At 35.5% G+C, this 21,977-nt stretch overlaps 1 protein-coding gene across 1 annotated transcript in view; it reads left to right on the forward strand.

Moving 5' to 3' along the window:
- LOC113422078 (uncharacterized) overlaps positions 1–21,977 on the forward strand; it is a 131,558-nt gene that overhangs the window by 45,963 nt on the left and 63,618 nt on the right. The window contains exons 22-39 of the mRNA XM_087947337.1: positions 1,305–1,448; positions 1,848–1,919; positions 2,589–2,732; positions 2,824–2,895; positions 3,619–3,762; positions 5,256–5,327; positions 7,393–7,536; positions 9,158–9,229; positions 9,499–9,642; positions 11,699–11,770; positions 12,467–12,610; positions 13,086–13,157; positions 14,932–15,075; positions 15,939–16,010; positions 16,949–17,089; positions 17,881–17,952; positions 18,039–18,182; positions 18,765–18,836. Of these exons, the coding sequence (XP_087803463.1) occupies positions 1,305–1,448; positions 1,848–1,919; positions 2,589–2,732; positions 2,824–2,895; positions 3,619–3,762; positions 5,256–5,327; positions 7,393–7,536; positions 9,158–9,229; positions 9,499–9,642; positions 11,699–11,770; positions 12,467–12,610; positions 13,086–13,157; positions 14,932–15,075; positions 15,939–16,010; positions 16,949–17,089; positions 17,881–17,952; positions 18,039–18,182; positions 18,765–18,836 (1,941 nt within the window). The remainder of the gene's footprint in view (positions 1–1,304; positions 1,449–1,847; positions 1,920–2,588; positions 2,733–2,823; positions 2,896–3,618; positions 3,763–5,255; positions 5,328–7,392; positions 7,537–9,157; positions 9,230–9,498; positions 9,643–11,698; positions 11,771–12,466; positions 12,611–13,085; positions 13,158–14,931; positions 15,076–15,938; positions 16,011–16,948; positions 17,090–17,880; positions 17,953–18,038; positions 18,183–18,764; positions 18,837–21,977) is intronic.

Consider the following 21,977-nt stretch of genomic DNA (forward strand, 5'->3'; position numbering starts at 1 on the left):
ACCTAGCAGAAATTTACATGTCTGTTTTAATTATTGTTTTCCTTCCTTTGGTTAGTTAGCTAGGTCTTCCTAGCTTAAGGATTTTCAAAAACCAGTACAATACAAAATGTAGTGCAACATACAGAGTACTTGGTACAAGGTACATAATACAAAGTACACAGTACGAAGTACAAACTCCCATCATTTCATTCAGTCTTTCCAATATCTGGAGACGAAAGGATTTCTTTTCACATATTAGGCACAACTCTTATGTAGTATGATATTTCACTACTAATGGTAAAAGGAAAGTGTAGAAGTAATTATAATGCAAAATAGCTAGCAAGGATAGAATTTTCATTTTATTTTAAAACTGGTTCTTGCTTCTACATATATGTGTATGTGTGTGTGTTGCTGCTCTAACTTTGTATATATCAATTAAATGTTCTTTTGTACACAAGTATATTTTATTTGTGCATGGGCACACACACACACACACACACACACACACACACACACGCACATGGATATGCATCCGCAAAAACTCTCCTGTAGGTAGAAAAGTGAATGTTACTTTCATGAAATAGAAAGTTGGATCTAGGAAAAAACTGAAGCATTGCACGTCTTATGTTCTGAAGGGTTTAAGAATCCTCAGGTTGCAAAACAGCTATTATTAATATAATCTGGGAAACAAAGACATAGTGCATTTGCAATGCTCTGGACATGGAAGGAATGCAACGTTATCCATCCTTGCTCTCTGGAAGTGGCCACTGGCATCTTCTGAAACTGAGTGCAGGACAAAATGAAGATCTGCTCCAAATCAGCCTTGGCATCAGCCCAACCTCCTGGGCTAGCAAGCAGCACAAGACTTCCAGTGTCTTGGAATAGTGTTCTTTCTTTCACATTCTTATAGGCACTGCAAAGGAGTCTAGGAAGCCGTCACTTCCTGTTTGCCCCAGTTGGTTGGTATTTATATGGAGTAACAACTATTATTTTTCTTCCCTCAAAAGTGTGACTGATGGGAAATGAGGCAGAAAGTAGAACACAGAGAATGGTTACCTAGGATTTGTTTTTCTGTTGTTCCCGTGCCATTCAAAAACTCTGAATACAAGAAGTCCTAATCAGTTTGAACAACATTGCTGATTTACTGTAAATCCCTCTGTCCCTATGCAAGCAGTTACTCCTATTCAATTCAGGTGGTATACCACCACCCCAACTCTCTTAGATGTGTTATGAATGGGTCCCATAAGCTAATCTGAATTATTCAGCATCATTATGTTTGATTCTCAGTCCAATCACTTTCCTTTTTATGTCTCCATCCTCTCTAGCTTTGGAAGTTGGTTTTGATATTCTGGCCAAAATGAAAAACGAAAGGATTGAATTCACAGAGTTGCAGATGCTTATGCAGAGCTTCAATATCAACTTGCCAACAGAGGATATGTCAGAGGCATTGGCCTTTTGCAATGTTGATGGTGAGTATAACTTTTACTGTGGCTTTTAAGGATATATGTCAATGGAGATTCTCAGTCATTCGGGTCTTGGTTGTCCCAAATGTTCAATTGAACATTTTTCAAAAGGCAACTGAACTTTATTTTTCCTTGAAGAGTTTCACTTCTCATACAAGAAGTATATAGTACTACTACTATATTATAGTAGTACTGTATACTTCTTGGATGAGAAGTGGGGGCTGTGAAATTCTGGGAGTTGAAATCCACAGGGCTAAAAGTTGCCAAGGTTGGAGACCCCTCCTATATTCCATATATTACATTCTATATATGATATACGATGTAGTGTAATATTACATTCATACAAAGATTATTCTTATGTTCTTATTTTTCTCTGCTTTCTTTTCATTCCCCTTCCATTTTCAGATAACAATACATTAAATCTAAAAGAGTTCATCAGGAATGTGATCTATACTGATACTTTTGTTACTAGGCCAGGTGAGTGAAACCCTATTTGAAACTATCTTTAAGTATTAGATATACAAACTATCCAGCTTTTTGCAATTAATTACTAAGAATAAGAGACAGCTTGATAAACAGGTAATGAGGAATTATTGAGTGGGAAAAGAAGCTTTGTAACAGTAGGAAAAAAAGAGAACATTAGAGGAGCAAGCAAAAAAGAACATAATTTTGGTTTAAAGTTACATTATTTCCATTAACTGTTGATTAGATCTAGAAAGTTTTACATTTGAATATTCTCACATATATCTGCCCCTAAATATGTACTGACTTCTATACATATATAGAGGCAGATAATATTATTAGTATTACAGTACTAATTATAGCATAAATTATTTTTATGCTACTAATAATAACCATTAACAGATTTGGGTTTCATGAATTTGAGCAACCAAAAGTAAGACTTGGAAACAGCTTAGTGAACTGGAAAATGGGAAATCATTTAAATAATGCTTTCCCTTTTGGTTTCTTTCATAATATATTTCCTAGTATAAGCCAACCTTTCCCAGTGTAGTTAGCTCCAGACATGTTGAAGTTACATCTCTCATCATCCCTAGCCAACAAAACCATGGCAGATGGTTTAAATATCTTAGTCATGCAAATAATGATGATGCTGTACATGTTGATCTTGGAGTGATGTTTTTATAGAACTGCAGCTCATCTGCTTGGCCTTGAGCAAATTCGAAGATGACCACTTCGATCTCCAGACTCTTCAATCCAGCCTGGACACTATGGAACTTTTTAGGGCCAATGAATTATTGAAGGAAGTGATGAACATAGCCAAAGTTGACAGTAAGCATTCTTAGTATGAAATGGCATCCCTGAAATTACTGTTTAGTGATTATTTTCTGTATTTCAGCATAACCCATCCTTTGCCTTGCAGGTTATGGCAAGGTTAATTTAGAAGAACTCATAAGGGTTTTAACTGTAATACCAGAGATTCCAGAAGCAACCGGTAAGGCCAATTAATATTTTATTTTTCTATTCTATAGCTGTTTCTTTACATTCTTCCTAGAATCTACTTCTCCAATCTCCTGCCTTGTGTTATGGGTTCAACTCTTAGACAGAAACCTGGCCTATAGCCATCATTCATATCTTAGAGCATACATATTCAATATTGAGTTGGGAAACTTACTTGCAGTCTCAAGTTTCAAATCTCAAGAATGATGCTCTGCTGTGGTTGTAAATGCTCCAAACCGAAAGTTTTTAACAAGAGATTTGATAACTGTTTGTCTGAAGTGGTGTAGTGTTTCCTGCCTAAGCAGGGGGTTGGACTAGATCACCAGAAGATCTGCAAGTCCCTTCCAACTCTGTTATTCTATTCTATTCTACTTCCTTGTGTGTAGGAGTAGATATATAACATCCTTTTTAAACTCTTTAAAGTGGCTGGTTCTTTTCCTGGCGCAATCCTGAGAAAAGACATGGCTGTTTAAGGAGTTGCAAAAAGGCTACTGGATTCTTTTGATTTTTTTAAATTTTGTTTATTGTAATTGCAAGCAACTATAGCTGAAGCTGAGGATAAATAAAGATGGAACAAGGATAATTTAACCCCACCCTCATTTCAGTTTGTTCAATATAGTACTTGAAATGCTGTTTTAAGAGGAATAATATTGCTATTTCAGTTGGTGAAATAAATGTGCAACTGAATATCATATTGCTACAAATATTTCTTTGGTAGTGCTGATGGATACCCTTGATGCAATGCATAATACCATAGACCAGGAGATTAATATCAATGATCTAGCAAAAACCTTGACCACCATGGGTATCAACCTGACACCGGATGAAATGCAATCACTATGCAACTCAGTAGCCACCACTGGTGAGATTAGTACTTATTTCAATTTCAGTATTCCAGCGTGTATATCTTTTATCATTACTTAAATAATAAAACACATTACTTTATAATTGACATTACGAGAGAAAAAAAAACATAATAAAATTCTTTCTAGTCTTATGATGTTAGTGATATGGACTGCAAAAATGAAGATGGCCACTAGAGGGCAAGCAAAGAGATGTAAAAATATTTAACACTGGGTTCCCCCCCCCCACACTTTCCTGAGAGAGTTATGATAGATAACTATGAGGAAACACGCATCACATATGCTATACAAAAGGAAGCCAAATGTCAACCCTCATATATCAGCCTCACTAATTTAAGATCCCCCAGATATGTTAGAAATACAATTCAAAATAGGCTTGTATGTAAGTGTCAAAACCCTGTAACAGCAATCAAGATAGAATATGTGGGATTGAGTAAATTGACAACGTGTGTTGCAACATCATGACACAAACTCTGCTTCTTACCTATTTGTATGCAATGTTGCAATGCAAGTACAAAGCTCATGTTGTGTCACAATGACACACATTTCATCATTTGGTTTTCATCATGTTTAGGAAAAGATTTCTTTACCTCCCTAGGTTCTAATTAGCAAGATTTATTAAAATAAAAGATTAAGGAGACAACACTAGAATTCTAACAATTGGAACTACACAAAGAAAACACAAAGCACTTCCTTAATTTATCTTTCCCATGCCTTAAAAGGGAGACAGGGAAAAGCCTTTTTTTTTTTTTTTTTTAGGATAAGGACTAATCTGCACTTTGATATCGTTAACACAGTGCAGTGATGGGATTCAAAAATTTTCACTACTGGTTCTGTGGACGTGGCTTGGTGGGCGTGGCAGGGGAAGGATACTGTAAAATCTCCAGTCAGAGGTGGTATTTGCCGGTTCTCCAAACTACTCAAAATTTCTGCTACCGGTTCTCCAGAACTGGTCAGAACCTGCTGAATACCATCTCTGACACAATGGCTACTAGTCTCTTTACCAGTGTGACAATAGACACTTACACCAGGCTGCAAATTCTGGGAACTGCCACCCAACTAGAAAAAAATCAAACTGGAGAAAGCTGGCATTTTAGTAGCCTCAAAGAGGCTTTGAGTTCTCAGTTTAGTCACAATTCTTAAGGATGATTTTGCCAAGTTTTCTTATTACCTAATCTATAATTATTTATCTTGTATACATACATTAATTGTATTAAAAATATAAATGTTGGCATGTTTATTTAGACTAAATAAACCATAGTCATTGGTGATTCTTGGTAAATTTGTTTAAGATTATAATCTTAAGCATTGTATAAAGCCATTTTTTTTATCAGATTGCCAATCTCTAATTCTTGTAATATCAAAGAACTTGGTGACTTTCCTCATCTTGGAGAGCAAAACAATATTCTAGAAATATTTTCAGAACCTAGGTTTGTCATGCATATATTATTATTTCTCCCATTCAACCAACTTGCTATTCTGTTCCTTATAGACGATGGGGCATTGAATTTTAATGATATTATGAAAGAAATAATTGGAACAGAGTCCTTTGTAGAAATTCATGGTAAGACCAGAAAATACAATAACATTTGCATAGATACTAATAAATTGGTAAACTTTGCACTTTTCATGTTTTCAATTTAAAGGTCAGTCTGTTTTAATCATACCTGAAAATTAATATACATTGGGAGGATATTTCCTAAGATTCACATATAATTTTTGAAGTCAATTTCCCCCAATGTACCATATATTTTAAAATTATTTCCTCTTCTATATCTTTATTTTGCACATCTTTCTCTTAATATACTAAGCTTGTTTAATCAGTTGATTGGGCAACTGAATTGCAAAATTCAGAAAGCATTTCAAAATAATACCAAATTTCCATTTATTTGGCCAAAAGTACATTAGATATGTTTGCTTTAAAATGGAAACTGAAAATATTTTTGTACCCATCAAATTGTTACATTTTTATATTATTGTAAAAACATTTGAGAGTTCAAATGGAATGGATTCAGAGCAAAGTTCAATGTGCTTCAAATTGCTTTGGACCTCATACAAGTTTGGTACCTCCCAGTCTATGATCATATGAAATCCAAAGCCCCTTTTACAAGTTATATCCAAAGCATGTATAGCCCTATAGTCTATTTGACCAAACATTATTTGTCTGATTTATCACTACAGTGATATTATGAATATGTTATTGTGGTAGAAGTATGGAGACCTGGGTACATGTCCATTCTTCACTATGCAAACTCACTGAATGACTATCCCTGTCCATTCTACCTCTTAGGGTTACTGTAGGGATAAAATGAAAGATCAGAATGTAAAATTAATGAATACATTGATATTAACAAAAGAGAAAAACCAGCCTTCATATTGGCTTTAGAATGTGCTCCATCACCGTCTGTACTAAGCTTAGCTACTGAACAGAATTGGCATTAAGGTCCAATGTCAACGTTTTGAGGTCAGCGGGGTTAAAAAAAAGCATATAATGGGTTTCAGAAATGTTCTTTATTGTAATAAAGTAAGAAAATACTAGAAGTCAGGAGGCTATAGGCTCTAGTCTTCTAGATTAGTGATAAAGTCAGCTTGGTGACTTTGGGCCAGTCATTTTTTTCCCCAACCTTGAGAAAGAGGCAATGCAAGTAACATCTGAAAAACTCTGCCAAGAAAATTGCAGGGATCTGTCCAGGCTGCTCCAAGAATTGGACACAAATTGAACAGAAGAAGTCAGTCTGTCCCATTTTATATCATGAGGGCAGTGAGACTGTATTTTTAAAAAAATTATCAGCACCATGTGAGCTTTTTCTACAAGTGCTTCCTTAATAGCTATTCATTACTTCTCCCCTTATCTGCTCAATCATTCCTCTATCTCCAAGGTCAACTCTAATATGGTTAATTTGGGTAGAAGGTCATACATCTTGAAAGCATTCTACAGATAGGATGAATGCTATAATTTATATCAGCTATGTTAGGCATCATGATGTAGGCAATGTAGGTAATCATTAACATCATTTCTACAATTATTTTGTGGTATATGTAAGATCAGTTTTCTCTCAACCAAAGCCCACATTTCTGTTTGTCATAGTTTCCTTTCTGGGAGCAGGGGAAATTAGTTCAAATTTGAATGCCTCCGTATACCAAATTGGTGGTAGCATTCATATATGTATACGATTTTTTATCTAGGAATTCTGTGAACTACAATCTTAATTCACCCTGAAAAGTGCACAGTTATTTCAAGAGTTAATGTGCAAAAGTAGTGAGTTGGCCACAACTTCTGAGAAATCAGGACATACATTATGATTTGACATATGTTGAAAGGCTGGAATTGGTTCTCACATTCTAAATTATTCATGGGAAGTATCTCTTTGAAATACTATTATCAGGCAAATCAGGCGAAGCTTCCCTATATTTCAAAATTACTTCACCTCATTTGATAAACTCCAGTAATTACCATCTTTGATTTGTCCAATTGGGAATAAGTTTCCATGTTTTTATTGAAAGGATCCATTCTATTAACATGAAATATGGCTTTACAAGATTACTTTGCTTCAAATCTTATTCAGGAATGTCAAAGAATAGGCTAAGAATAAGCAAGGCTGAGCTCATTTGAAATTTGTCTCCGAAAGCTTTACAGAATACTTTCCATACTATCCACAAGATTGTAAAAGAGGACATTACAAAGGAAGATTTTCTGGATGCCCTAGAATACTTAGGCAGCCACCTGACACCCGATGATCTGCAAGAGGTTCTAGCATTTGCTTCCAGTGATGGTAAGTCTTTAATAAATTGGTGGATTATTGGGGCGGGAAACTTTGAGCAGAAAGGAAAATTGTTTTCCTTTCTATTCAAAGGCTGTTAACAGCCTCCATTAAATATTTTTGAAGATAAAACTGACAAAGGTGTGTATTTTTGCAAGGACACTAACATACAAGATGACAGCCACATCCATGAAATTGAAGCCTCTCTTTTTTTTATGTGCCTTAAAGAGGGGAGGGTTTCCATCACTTGATCACAGCTACATTCCTGAGGGCTTCATTTACTCCCGCCTCCTGTTCTCTATCTATTCATTCTCTAATATATCAGTATTCTATCTCATCCTTGTCTTGGAGGCTTAGATTCTAATGTGACTAAAAGTATGAATCCAGAATAGGAAAATGGTAATCTGAGATATTTAGGAGTCTTCCAGAGGCCCTGCTCTTCAAATTCTTGGGTATAAGATACTGTTTATTAAGTTGGATACCAAGAAGTGTACAGCAACTTCTATGCCTAAGCTTTTTGGCTGGGATGGTGGTAGAGTTCCCTGGGTTTATGATCTTGGGGAACTTTAATTTGCCTTCTCTGAGTCTGAGGTCAGAGATAGCTTAAGAGTTTAGGTCCACCATGGCAGCTATGGACCTATTCCGAGTCATCCATTCCCTACACATAAAACTGATAATATACCTGGCATATATTTTTTTCTGTCAGAACAGTAGCACAGTGTTCCAGATTTGGGGAAGACAGTGGATTCCCTCTTGTCATGGTTAAATCACTCCAATGTGAGCCTCCAATTCTCTGGCACCACTTCCTTTCACAGAAATATTGGGCCTATTAAAATGGCATACCTAGCTGAGTAATAGACCCAACTGGGTTCCACAGGGAGCTTGAGACTGTTCCAGAAAGCTTGATAATGGCCTGACCAAAACTTGGGGGTCACTTGGAATAGTAGAGCAGCTTCAGTTTTGGATTAGCCCATGCCCGAGTGGTCCTTCTGTGCACATACTTCCAGACATTCTCTGTGCTATACAATAGAGTTGAGAAAACTTAAAAGAACTATGAGGCTCCTAGAGCTTAGCTGGCAAAAGATAAGGAACAAAGACAACTTTAAACTGAGTTAAACTGTTAGAGCCTACTTTATGATGATAAGGATAGTGAAACATAATTATTTCTCTGCCCTTATTGCATTTATAGATAGTCACCCAACAGCCCTATTCCAGGTGACTTGTCCTTCCTAGGAGGGAGGAATACCGAAGTTCACCTACATGGTTACGATCAGGAATATTGGCATGTTTAACAGATAAAGTGACTTGCATTCACTCAACGTTGGATTCTGGTCTTAAGACAAAATCTGTTGAGTTGTGGGGGCTAAGTCTTGTATATACAGCGTGAGTTTGAGCCTTTGAACTGGAGGAAGTGGACAGAGCTCTTGCGGGTTTTAGTTCAGCCACTTGAGTTTTAGATTTATGTCCCTTATGGCTAGTTAAAGTAGCAAGGGAAGGGATGCATTATTAGTTTTGGTCAGTGGTTAATTCTGCTTTGAGACAGGGAGTGATTCATCACAGCTCAACAGTCTTTGTCCAACTGCTGATCTCCTGTTTGTTCATTTTTTTTTCTTTTTTGCTCAAACCATTGAAGAATCAGGGAAAGTGCATGGGATGGAATTCCTCAAGATTTTGTCTAGTCCCACCAGGATTTCTGACATCAGAGGTAAGTAATTTAAGTGTGAATGAAGAAAATTCATGGAAGGCAGAGGACAGAAGTTCTCCAAATATAAAATGAAATGGAAATAGATAAAAAAAAGGAGAGTCAGTTCCCAGGGCCAATTTTTCCTTTCTCTCTTCCCCTTGTTGGCTACTCAACAGTCATGTCCTGGCTTGGCAGATCCACTGCTTCGCAACCTTTTCTCTCTGCAAAGCACTGGGCGATCTGAGAATTAGAGCAGCCTCGTCTTTCATCTAACAATTCATGTTCTCCAGCATTGCAGAATGCCACAAAGATTTTTGAAAACCCCAATGAAGAGAAGATGACTATCAATCAGCTGGAAGATACTCTAGAGAATATGGGAGTAGATTTACCTAGTTCAAGATTCAATGAGATAATTCAAACTCTCAACACTGATGGTAAGGCAAAGCCTTATTCTTTGTCTCTCTATTTCTGGGCTATACTAAAATTAAAAAGTCAAAATCTGCACAGAATTGAACATTAAGTTGCAGAATGAATGAATTAATTAATTAATGACGAAGGAAGGAAGGAATACACAATTCAGTGAATAGCTATACCTTAACAGCCAACAATAGATAAATGTTACATTTTGTTTTTGATATTCCTTGCATCTTCTTTAACTCTACTACATCTGCACAGGAAAAAAGAGTTGCCTTTATAGGCAATCAATGAAGGCCATCTTCTTTTTCATATTGTGCATGAAAAATGACACATTTTCTCCTCATCAAGAAATGTGAATTTTTCAGTTGTAGTATCATTCAAATCACAAGCTGGAATTAGGTTACACACTGGCATGTATAATACATAGCTAGCATATTTTGGGGAAATCAGTGTTATGGAAGTACTGAAAAAGAACAAGGAAAAAGAAGCCGAAGAAATTAAAACATCATGTCAGACAAAGAACAGGAAATGTAATGAAATCTCACAGATATCAATACAGATAGACCTTACCTACTAACTGTTTTATTTAGTTTGAATTTGCAATGGTGTAAAAAAAATAGTTTTGCAACTTAACCACACATTTACAATTGCCACAAGATCACGCAATCATGTAATTGTCATTTGGGCATATTATAATTACCACACATTTACAACCATTGTAGTGCCCATGATCACATGATCACTGTTTGCATGCTTTTCAACTGGCTTTTGACAAGTATAATTAATAGAGAATGTAGAATTAAAGATCACAAGGTGTGGTCATGTAGTGTCTTGATTAAGGACTGTTTGGAAAGTGACATCATAACTCTATTGCCCTCATGTGATTTTCCACTTAACAATTACAATGCCGAGCAATGAAGTTGCTCAGTTGTGGTCACTGACTATATTGCTCACAATATTATTCATTCCATACCTTCCTGTCCTGGAAAATCTGTGCTATTTCATATTTGCCTTTTTAAACCTCAGCTTTATCCTTGTGATAATGATCTCATCAACCATTAAAAAAAAAATCTCAGTTTTCTTATTTATGACCCGTTTCCTCTTCCTTTATTTATAATTCGATCCTCATTCATTCTTTTTATATCACCCAAACACTTCATCATACTTCTTTGGTGATGATCACATAATTGTTCATTCATTCCACATTTATTTGTCAACTCTTCATTCTTGTTCCTACCACTTCTTGTTTTACACACTCCATAAGTTTCCCATAGCCATAAAATTAAACTTTGTAAGTTTCTTCTCACATATCCAATTCTCATTTTAAGCCTTGTGTTATATAGTTAGATGTAATGGTATATGGGAATGACCTTAGAAAACATGAAGATCTGCAGATTAGACAATGGTAAGATGGTGGCAGCTGAATTCACAGAAGAAATGGGGGCATGACAAACATCTAATAAATGACCTTTTTTAATTTCTTGGACCATAAAGGCAAGAGATGCACTTTCAGATTGGAAGATAATGTTAATGTAATCTTACAATAAAGTTAGAGCTTCTTCTCGGAATTACTTTCCAAGGTTGACAACAATCTTTCAATAAGTTATGCAACTACTCTTCAACAAGCCACATACACATCTTAACATTCAAACATTTATCCAGTAATTCCGATTTATCTCTGTGGCCTTATCTTTTCTCTCTCGCTCTTTGCTGTCTTTTTTTTTAAAGTAAGAATTAAGAGATAAACTTTATTTTACATAATTTAAGTTTCAACAGTCTCCTCCAAAATGCACAAAAGTTGAGGGTGAAAACAATCACAGGTTTGGTCGAAAGCATTGTAAGTCACATCCTTAACTAAGTAAGATTATTTTGCAATCCACAAAGAAATATATAATATAACAAATACCCTGCTAATAGAAAAGGGAATATAAAAATGTTAGTACCAGCTTAAAGTTTTCTTTCATTTTTATGTAGTCATTAAAATATGGGCAATTCCCACCAAACAATAAGGAGTACTTTCCTGTGCATGTTTTCCTGTTTCCCAGAAGTGTCCTATGCATTAATGTTTTTCAGAAAATGATGAAATAGATTTCAAAGAGTTTTTGCTAGCACTGGGTGAAACAAAAGATTTTACTGAAATGGAAGGTAAGATCAAATAAATCTGATATTTTTTTTTAGTTAGCAGGTATGTGTAAAAATACTACTTCTTTTAGTGGGCCCCTTCTTCTAGTCAGAGTCCAGTTCAAAGTATTAGGGTTTATATGTAGAGTCCCTCAGTTACTGACTCAACAAGATTTGTAGGCCCTTATTTTTCCCTAAAATTCCATTAGTTCTTTGCATTCTTTTGAATTGGGCCATATTCTGGTTCCTCACTCTGGGTTCAGTAGTATTCAGGTTCTAGGACTTTAAGGATCTGGCCCTATGAATCCCTCCTTTCCCCTCCCCCGCTTTGTGGAAGTCTAATGAACTTTAAAGCATAGTTTAAACTAGGGATCTCCAACCTTGGCAACTTTAAGAACTGTGGACTCCCTGGGAGTTGAAGTCCACAGTTCTTAAAGTTGCCAAGGTTGGAGATCCCTGGTTTAAAGGTCTTGGGGTCTGGTAGTTACCATTTGTTCATGTCTTTTACCAAGTAGACTCAGGCCTATAAAATATTGTGGATGGCATCAGATTTTGTGTTCATTTTACTACATTCCTCTAGAATTAATCATTTCTCTACTTTCCTCTTGAGATAAGACAGCAGATATAAGGTGGATGAAATTCCCTTAGGGTATTTTCGCCTCTTCTTTACAGTACAGTATGTTTCCTTGAAACATTGTTTTTTTCCTCATCTTTCTCTAGTTTTACAGCATGTCATTACCATTGTTGATAAAATGCATGGTGACCAGCTATATAAAAATGAACTGCAGGACACTATAGGCGAGTTGGGTCTTCATTTGACCGAGGAAAAAATCCAAGAAATTTTTCATGATATCGATGTGGATGGTAAATTGTTTTGTTTTTAATAAAGTGAAACTAAGCCCATATTTTGGTTTGGTAAGTTCAATATCTGGGTTATTAGGAAAAATATAGCAAGCTGTGGTGGTGGTTAAGAATATCACACTATATATTTTGAAATTCCTTTCCAGAAAAATCAATAAAGATTTACATTTGTAGATATTCTTCAAGAACTTGAGCATGTTAACTTTTGATCATGAGCACTGTTTATTAAAAACACCTGATAGAAAAAACTGCATAGCCACAAATGTGATTTAAAAAAAAACACATTATTTTTAATCACAAAACGTTTTATTGATTACATAGAAAGTCCTTTATGAGTTTGAAGATATAGGCAGATAAATTTGTTCAAGGCCTCATAACAATTCTTCTTTAACAATCCAACCCCTTATCTAGGAATATTTTTATGACCACACATTTTTGTGATTTAATGGATTTTTCATGTATCTTCTTTTTCTACCAGCTGATGGGACTGTAAATCTAAAAGACTTTCTGATGACTCTTCCTAAGATGCATTACTTCAGGGACTCTTTAGGTGAGGTTGTTAAAAACACAGCCATTACTTTTGGTAGGAGATGAACATTTGTCTCAGGATGTTGAAAATAATCTACTGTTGAGGTCTTTGAAAGTGGTATCATCCAAACAGAATATTTTACAGCATTGAACAGAATCTACCCCCCCAAAATAGCACTGGGCTATGAAAAATTGAACAGAAAAATAATAAGCATCTCAGAAGATTAGGTAGAAAACAAGGTGGTTACATTTTAAAAAAATTGGACAGTAGAAATTTACATCTGGAAACCATATATTTGTGAAAGATTTGTAATAAATTGTCCTATTATACCTGGACAATTTTAACCCATAAATTTGCAATGTGCATGTGGTTTGCTTGTGAGTTTTAAGTGTAAGTAAACCACATAAACAGACCTTCCCCAGGATGGTTTGTTTTTAGTCTAGTCAGTTTTTAGTCCATGGATCACCCAAATTGGGTGCATGACTGTTCTAACTGAGTCCAACCACTTTGCTACTTGTCATTCAGTTCTGCCCTTTTCTTCCAAGCATTATGGACTCTCCAAGGGAGCTGGGTCTTTCCATTATGCATAATAATTAGAGCCTGGTCATTTATGCCTCAAGTTAGAAATCTAGGTTGGTTTGTTTCTATGATTGATGTGTTTTCCTATCTGTCCATAGTATTCTCTCACAATTAAAAATGTCAATACTGTTATATACTATTTTTTTAACATTGTTTTCCATAGAATGTTACAGGAGAAAAACATTAACAGCATGATTATGATTTTTGAAAGTAGAGATACATTCACAGGATTCAAATGTCTTTTCCAAGGCCTTCATTGCTATCCTACGTTATGTTAGACTGTAGTACACTTATTTCTTGACTTCTGGTTCCTTTACTGTTGATACCTGATTTTAAAAAGCAAAACCTATCTACCACTTAAGTGTCTTTATTGTCCATTCTAAGCCAACACTGTAGCAGCAAATTAACTTTTATATTTAGCAAATTCACAGTCACTTCAAAGTCACCAGTTCACATAGGCAAATTTTAATTTAAGATTACCTTTCGAGAAAATTATAACACTTCTAGACAACAGTGGCATGATCTATTTTTGCAAAACAGAACTATAAAAACATTAAAAGTTGAATTAAATGTTTTAATAGCTTCCAAAGTATAATCTCAGATTATCTGAAATGCAATAATTAATTATTATTATGAGTCTTCTCACTTTGAAAAATATTTTTTTTTTATTGCTTCACCACATTACATCAACTATATTTTATTGTATATTATTTAATAAATATTTATTTATTTCTAAGTCCCAAAGCAATGTAATTTTTTCAGAAATTAAAAATGTGAAAATCACAGCTAAGAATAATGGAATATCAGCAGGGAGAAAATTCAGGTATTTAGCATAATAACAATATTTTTTATCTCCTTGCAAAAGCAAAGAGAGATATGTCCAAGTACCAGGAAGAATATTTCATACAGAAAATAGTTCAGCTGAAAAAGTATTTTATTACTTTCCTCTCTTTATTCTTTTTGTTTCATCACTCTCTGTCCTAAAATTCAGTATACCTTGTAATTAAGTGGGCAGCTATAACCCACAGGGGCTTGTAATGTTTTGTTTGTTTAGAAATGCAAAGTTTGTAATGAGTTTGAATGGTAGAACTGGAATGTTGCCATTTGTAAATATATTTGAATCAGAGGTTTTTGTGACTGCGCAATTTCCATTTCAGTCATCCTTCGAAGTATTTTGGTTTTCTTTAAAGCTTGTGCTTGATCTTTCTTATGATAGCATTTCAATCTGCTGTTGTGGCCTTCAGCAAGATAAAGGATGGGACTGTTGATCCTGGAGAATTGGAGTCCATTTTAGATTTTCTGGGAGTTACGTTGGACACCACAGAGCTCCAAAATGCATTAAAGGGTACTTCCATACCTGGTGAGTCTGTACTTCTTGCTCATTCATTCTACATCTTCCAACCATCTCAAATAAGAAATAAATAAATTCACTTTAAAATTCTGTAGCAAAGCTGTGAGCTGTGAAATGCTAATAAAGTCTGCCTGTGGCAAAAATCCAACAGAAAGTAGGCAACAACAAGGTTCCAGCAGTAAAGATTAAACCACGTGGCATAAAATGTAGCAAATATTATATTCCCCAGTATAAAGTTCATAGAAAACTTAACATAGTCAAGTTTTCCAATGTTAGTTGTTAATTTCAATTGTTGTGACTGTTCCATTTCAAATGTCTAAATATTAGATCTCTGGGCACCCTTCAGATGTCAGAATCAACTCCAGAAAATTTCAGCTATCATGCCCAGTGCTGAGAATTTGAGGAATTTGAGTCCACATACAGAATTTTTGGAGGACATCCATTTTGGGAGAGGGAGGCCAAGTATTATCCTGATACATCACCCAGTAGTTTAAAGGGGTCATCTTCACCAGCTTGTGTTTCCAAACATATTTATTTAAAGTTTCCAAACATGCCCACCATAGTTTATTCATTTAAGTCAATTTTTTAGAATCACATGGATCATAAATGTATCAATGTTTGCACACCTTGTTAGCCTAAAACGTGATTGGCTAGTTCTTGCTTATATTTGGCATGAAAATCCAGCCTCTTGGATCCTCTATTTGAATCGCTTGCTTGTTAATCTCAAGGCATATGTAGTCTCTCCCATGTTTTGGATTATGATTAGCAATTTCTTAAAAGTTTGAGAAATTATCCAGGGATTATATTATAGGATGCAACAAAAGGTTGGCATTGTTGATTTTTTTCAAGCATAGAAAAACTTGGTTTTTCAGGAACTGGAAAGTTCGGTTTCAAGGACTTCTTAGTCAATGTGACAACAAATGAACGCTTTTCTGAAAACTCACGTAAGTGGAAGCCACTATGCGCTCTGCAAGTAATTAGTGAGAAGAGTCAAATGCACACACATAATCAAAAGCAGGGAAGCAAACAATAAAAGGAACTGTCAAAAGATAACAGAGTTCCCAGTGTATGCAGTAGTAAATAAATAATTTTATTTTCCCATTTTCTGAAAACCTAAATTCTGCTGCTAAAATTAAAGCTGTTTCTACTTTGTATGGGAAAAATAGGTTCCTTGTTTGTTCTTATATGAACAAGCTTTATGTTTTAAAAGCTGGAAATAATTTTAATCATTTGCTAAGTTAATTATAGCTAAATTAAGTAGATTGATGGTAATAGGAAGAAATTCACTCTTAAATAACAGAATCAACAAATATGCAATTGTCCTGTGTGTAATCTTGTTGTTGAACTGTTAAATATACTAACATTGATGACCTGCAATAAACAGTAAAACTCGATTGGCTTTTCAGATCTCATTGACAATCTGTTGTACATCTTTCTAGGCTAGCCATTTCATAGATGGTGCTACAGGAAGGGCAGACTATTCAGAAAGTAAGGAGCATGGTGGCTCATGCAGTTAGAAAGCTGGGTTGATAATTTGCAAGCCTGGGTTCGAGACCTGAGGGTTGCTATGTGATGGGATGAGCTCCTGTTATTCACTCCAGCTCCTGCTAACCTAACAGTTCGAAAGTGTGCAAACACAAGTAGATAGATCCTCTTTTGGTAGGCATACTAACAAGGACATGAAAGAAGCCCCAACCAGTCATTCCCCCAGGCAATGATAATGTCACCATCTAATCTGGAAGCATCTCCGTGCTTTCAACACAAGTGTGATGCAATCAGAAAGCAAAGTATCTATTAGCAGCAGTGCATTGATCATGTAAGAAGCAAATGAAGTTTTTACTTATTTCTGAAATTAATTAAACAACTTTTCTATTTCCAACAGTTCATGGCACCTATAGCATTCTCTGCAGAATGAATAGAGATAAAGTTGAGATTTTTCAGATGAAAGATCTGCTGGCTGCTATTGGCATCACCTTAACCAAGGAGGACATGATGGAGGCACTGAAGAACATGACAGTAGATAGTAAGGACTTACTCTATTCAAATGTTTGTGGTCTACATATTTGATTTTTTTCTGATAAAGTGTTAGAACCATTCCGTTTGAATGTCTATGAACACACGTTTTAAAGTAATAAACATTTGGATAGTTTTCTCCCAACATATTCTCAAGCATCCTGAATATGATACTCCAGAAAACATAGAACAATGTTTGGCAATGTTTGCCAAAACAATGTTTTGGCATTATTTAAACCAGATTCTGAAGCACCAAATTATGTTATTTGCACATTTTCAGTTCCTGGTAATGTATGTACTGGTAATCTATATGTGTACTTTTGTGTATTGAACATTTCTAGTGCTCAAACATAATACAAATCAAACTGTATTTTCTATGAGTAATTATGTGTTCAAAATATAAACCAAACACTATTCTTTTCTGTAACTGTGAAATGTCAGGGCAACTGAGAATTTAGTTTTCTAGGGTCATCTGTAACTTTCCTACACCTGAATCAAACAGGACACCGTGCATTGTACAGTGAATCATGGGTTGGATATTTATGGTGAGAAGCAAGCATTTAAAATAAAATCTTGCTCCAGTGGTAATTAAGTGTCAGCTAAATAACTATACTGTTAACTCGTTAGTCCCATCTGTATCTGAACATGAATCTAGATTCATATTTCTCAATCTTGGCATCTGGAAGATGTTAATATTTTTGTTGGTCAATACAAATTGATATAAAATTGACTGCATGTATAAATGTCTATGTATTATTTTTCATTTCTCTTTTCTCTGATAAGATTTGCTTTCCCTTACAGGTAATGGGATGGTGAATTTGAAAGAATTTATGAAGATGTTATTACTCACACAGCGATACTCTTCAGCTGGAGGCAAGAATATCCCTTTTCATAAATCGTACATGTTTTATTGTAGATTGTTGCCTTTGGATGCCTCATCGTGTTACTTCTTATCTTAGACATGGAAAAAGCAGTGAAAACACTGAAGAGCATCAGACAAGATAAAATAGAATATGAAGAGTTGGATTCCATCATGTGTGCTCTGGGCCTTCAGTTATCTCAAGATGAAATCCAGAAAGCACTGGAATATGTTACCACAAACAGTAAGACTTTTCCAGAATAGCTGGTCTCCAGCATGCATAATCTAAATATATCAAAATTATTAGCAAATTGAAATTACAAGCTAAATCATAATCATCTTACAAGCTTTAATTTAGTAAAAGATTCCAGAACTAAACCTGTGACATATTGAATAATATCTAACATTCTTGTGTCTTTTAAAATCTATTTTACTTTCAAAGCACTAGAAGAACATTCTCTTGAATGAAATTCAACTTCTAAAATATCCATGTTAGTTTTCTTCGCAACAAGGTGGAAGCAGTTACTTTTTCCAGTCTTTTGTTTATTTCTTGGTTTAACTTTGATCATTAAAATGCCCTGGTCATCTCCATCCAGGTTCAATCTTGCTTAGCTTTTTTACTCAGAATATTTACCAAGTGGCACCACTTTCTGGGACATGATAAATAAATGGGAAGAAAAATGTTCAGATGAACCTTTTTCTAACAATCAACTGACAATTTATTTTGAAAGATGCTTAAATGATTAAACTATTTATTAATTGATATACAATATTACTGTGTTGCCAACTTTCAATAATTTTCATTAATTTGTTTATTTCTTTGCAGCTGATGGGACACTGAGTATGAAAGATTTTATGTTTGCATTGACCAACAATCGAAGATTTTCTGAAGCTGATAGTAAGTTTCAAACAACTTGTGGGTCTGGTTACAATTTTAGCTCTCATTATTATTGATTGAAAAGATTACAAACACTTTTCCCTTTGCGTTTCAAATAAATTCTTTCTATATTTGCAAATTGTGATTTAAAATTAGAACATTTTCAATTATTAATATGAATGAATTTACTCTTGGCAATTCTTTGGGCCAGGTCTCTCTACATCTTCCAATCTTGCACTACTACTTTGAGTGATTCTATGCTCTGGCTTTGATGGTGGTTTCAAGCTAAACATAGGGAAATTACTCACTCTGAGGAAAACAGGGTGACAACCCCCCCCCCCCACACACACACACTATTCTGCTAAAACATGGGAGTAAAACTGATTCCATGTGAAGGGCATAATGATGGTGCCACCTTGTCTGATTGATGGCAGCCTCTGCCAAAACCACCTCCACACAAGCAAATTGCCTTCATGAGATACTTGAAAGCTGTTATGGCTTTAGCACTAAACGTTATTGAGCTATAAAAATTGGAGTAATTGAGGATAAGAATAAGGAATTAGAACACTGATCAATAGAATTGGGGGGGGGGAGAAATTGATAAAGAATTGGGAGCTGCAGAAGATTCTCAAAGGTTATATGCTGAAAATGTTTGTACCACAACTGAGAGGATGATACAAACTCTTCTTTTTTATGTAGTTCTGCTAAATTTGGTGAGATCTTATCTTTCATTTCAAAGCAACAAACAACATTCTCAATTATACTCATATTAAAATAATAATTTGATTTTTCTCTTCATTTTATACTTAATGAAACAAATTATAGAAATGTTAAAGACCCTTCTGCCTAAGGATATTGCAGAATCAGTCTGAAAGCCATACCAAACTTCTGTATCTCTACAGTTCTTATGCTGTAGGGATACAGAAGTTTGATATGGCTTTCTTCTACTGTAGGGAAACCTGATTTCCAACTCAACTGCAATGTAAATGATCCAACTACAATGCTAGATATTGAAGGTCCTCTTTCCCTGTTAGAGGGAACGTTTCTTTTCCCCAGCTTCTGAGGTTCAGCAGCAAATCCTCATTAGCCTAGACTAAAGGTCAATGTCTGGAATACTCTACCCGACTCTGTAGTTTCTTCCCCAAACCCCAAAAACTTTAACCTTAGACTGTCTACTATTGACCTCACCCCTTTCCTAAGAGGTCTGTAGGGGGCGTGCATAAGCGCACCAACGTGCCTACCGTCCCTGTCCTATTGTTTCTCTTATTCTTTTATTTTTCTTATATGTAACCATTTCATGTATTCACAACTATGTATACATTTATACTTATTATCTTGTAAACAATTGGCAAATCAAATAAATAAAATAAATAAATAAATAAATAAATAAACAAACAGAATAGAAATTGGGAAGTGTTCTATCAATTTCTTTTTTCTCTTCAACACAACAGGCTGGCAAAATATCCTGAAACTGGCCATTCTTCCCTCCCCTTTGTGTACTATGAGGGTGAGAGAACCTATGGCAGTAATTTTCACTCCTTATTCTCAGCTATTTAGGTCAGCAGGAAGGAAAGATGACAGGGATCCTTGTTTAGTGACTGCCTTGAACAGCAGGGCATGACCTACCAGTTCTGTAAAGCAAATGAATGCCAGACTAAAAACCACGGTTCCAAATAGCAACTGCTTTAACATCTGAGTTGGCAATTGTGGTTGCTAAAGAAAGACTACCTGTAGAAACAATTTATCTGCTTCCGGGTGTTTCAGAATTAAAAACAGTGATAGTATGGAAGTGTCATAAATGAATATACATATTTGAACATAAATACTTGAACATAGTTGAATATTCTTTGTAATATAGCAATAGCACTTAGACTTATATACCGCTTTATAGAGCTTTACAGCCCTCTCTAAGCAGTTTACAGAGTCAGCATATTGCCCCCAACAATTTGGGTCCTCATTTTATCCACCTCGGAAGGATGGAAGGCAACCTTGGGCCTGGTGGGATTTGAACTGCCAAATTGTAGGCAGCTGGCTGCAGAAGTAGCTTGCAGTATTGCACTCTAACCACTGCGCCACAGAAGCTCCTAATGCTGTTCTCTTTCTGTTCCTCTTCCTCCTCCTCCATTTTCTTTTACAGGAAATAGGGTTCCCATTAAAAATCTGAATTCCATTTTGAAAAACATGGGGATTTTTTTAACAGAGGAGGAAACAAAGAAAGCCCTTGAGCAAGTTACAGTTGATGGTAAGAAGTATAGGGATATATATTTAAGTGACAAGAGACTTGAAAGTAGGGAGGCTAGGAACTCATGAACATTAAGCAGGAAGAATTCCCAGGTTTTTTTTTAAAAAAATTACCTCATAGGCAAGACAATGCTCCAACATTCATCAGAACTGTTTGGTGTTTACAACATTTTTCGAGGCTTGACTATCAAACTGGCTTTCTTATTATTAACTTTTTTTTAATTTAAAGGGCATAAAATGGATTCTCAAAACACATTCAGTACCTTGTCTCATGGATAACCTTGGAAACCTATTTAGGTTATACCCATATGTCTCCAGTTTTACTCTAAAGCACTAAGAAATAGATGGATTCAAAACAAATTCCCCAATCTGATGACTTCCAGATGTATTAGAAATACAATGTCCTAAATTCTCAGGGGTACACCATGAAAATTTGGGGTATTACAGGTCAAGCACATTGAGGGGAACCTGGTTGCACCATTTTTTAATCAGATGTAGGTTAGTTAGTTTCAATCAGGGGTACTTATAGTAGCTCTCTTTCCACATCTGTCTTTTTCCTGTGTCCCAAAACTGGAGAGTAACAAAGCATCTCTTTCTGATCCTCCAACACTGTACCCTCCAATACAGTAATAATGCCTCACATCGGAAGTGGTGTTTCCTCTTTCTTCATTGTCCATGTCAGCCTTCAAGATTTTTCTCCCTTTGCTTTGCTTCTTTCGCTGTCATAAGTAACGGGGGAGGGGGGGGAAATGATTATGGGAAGTGAGCTGGAGGTGTTACAAACCAGAACTGTATAAGCTGGGGGGTGGGGTACATTCTTGCTTAGGTTTCTATCCTATGCTTTGTGCAGCTGCAACCCTTTATCAAACTATGTCAAGGTCAACGGACAGAAGCCTCATCACCACCTGGAGATGCCCACAT

Source organism: Notechis scutatus, chromosome Z (assembly GCF_049901735.1).
Source record: "Notechis scutatus isolate UNSWTSFEM ecotype Mainland chromosome Z, rNotScu1.2, whole genome shotgun sequence".
In the NCBI taxonomy this organism is placed as follows: Eukaryota; Metazoa; Chordata; class Lepidosauria; order Squamata; family Elapidae; genus Notechis; species Notechis scutatus.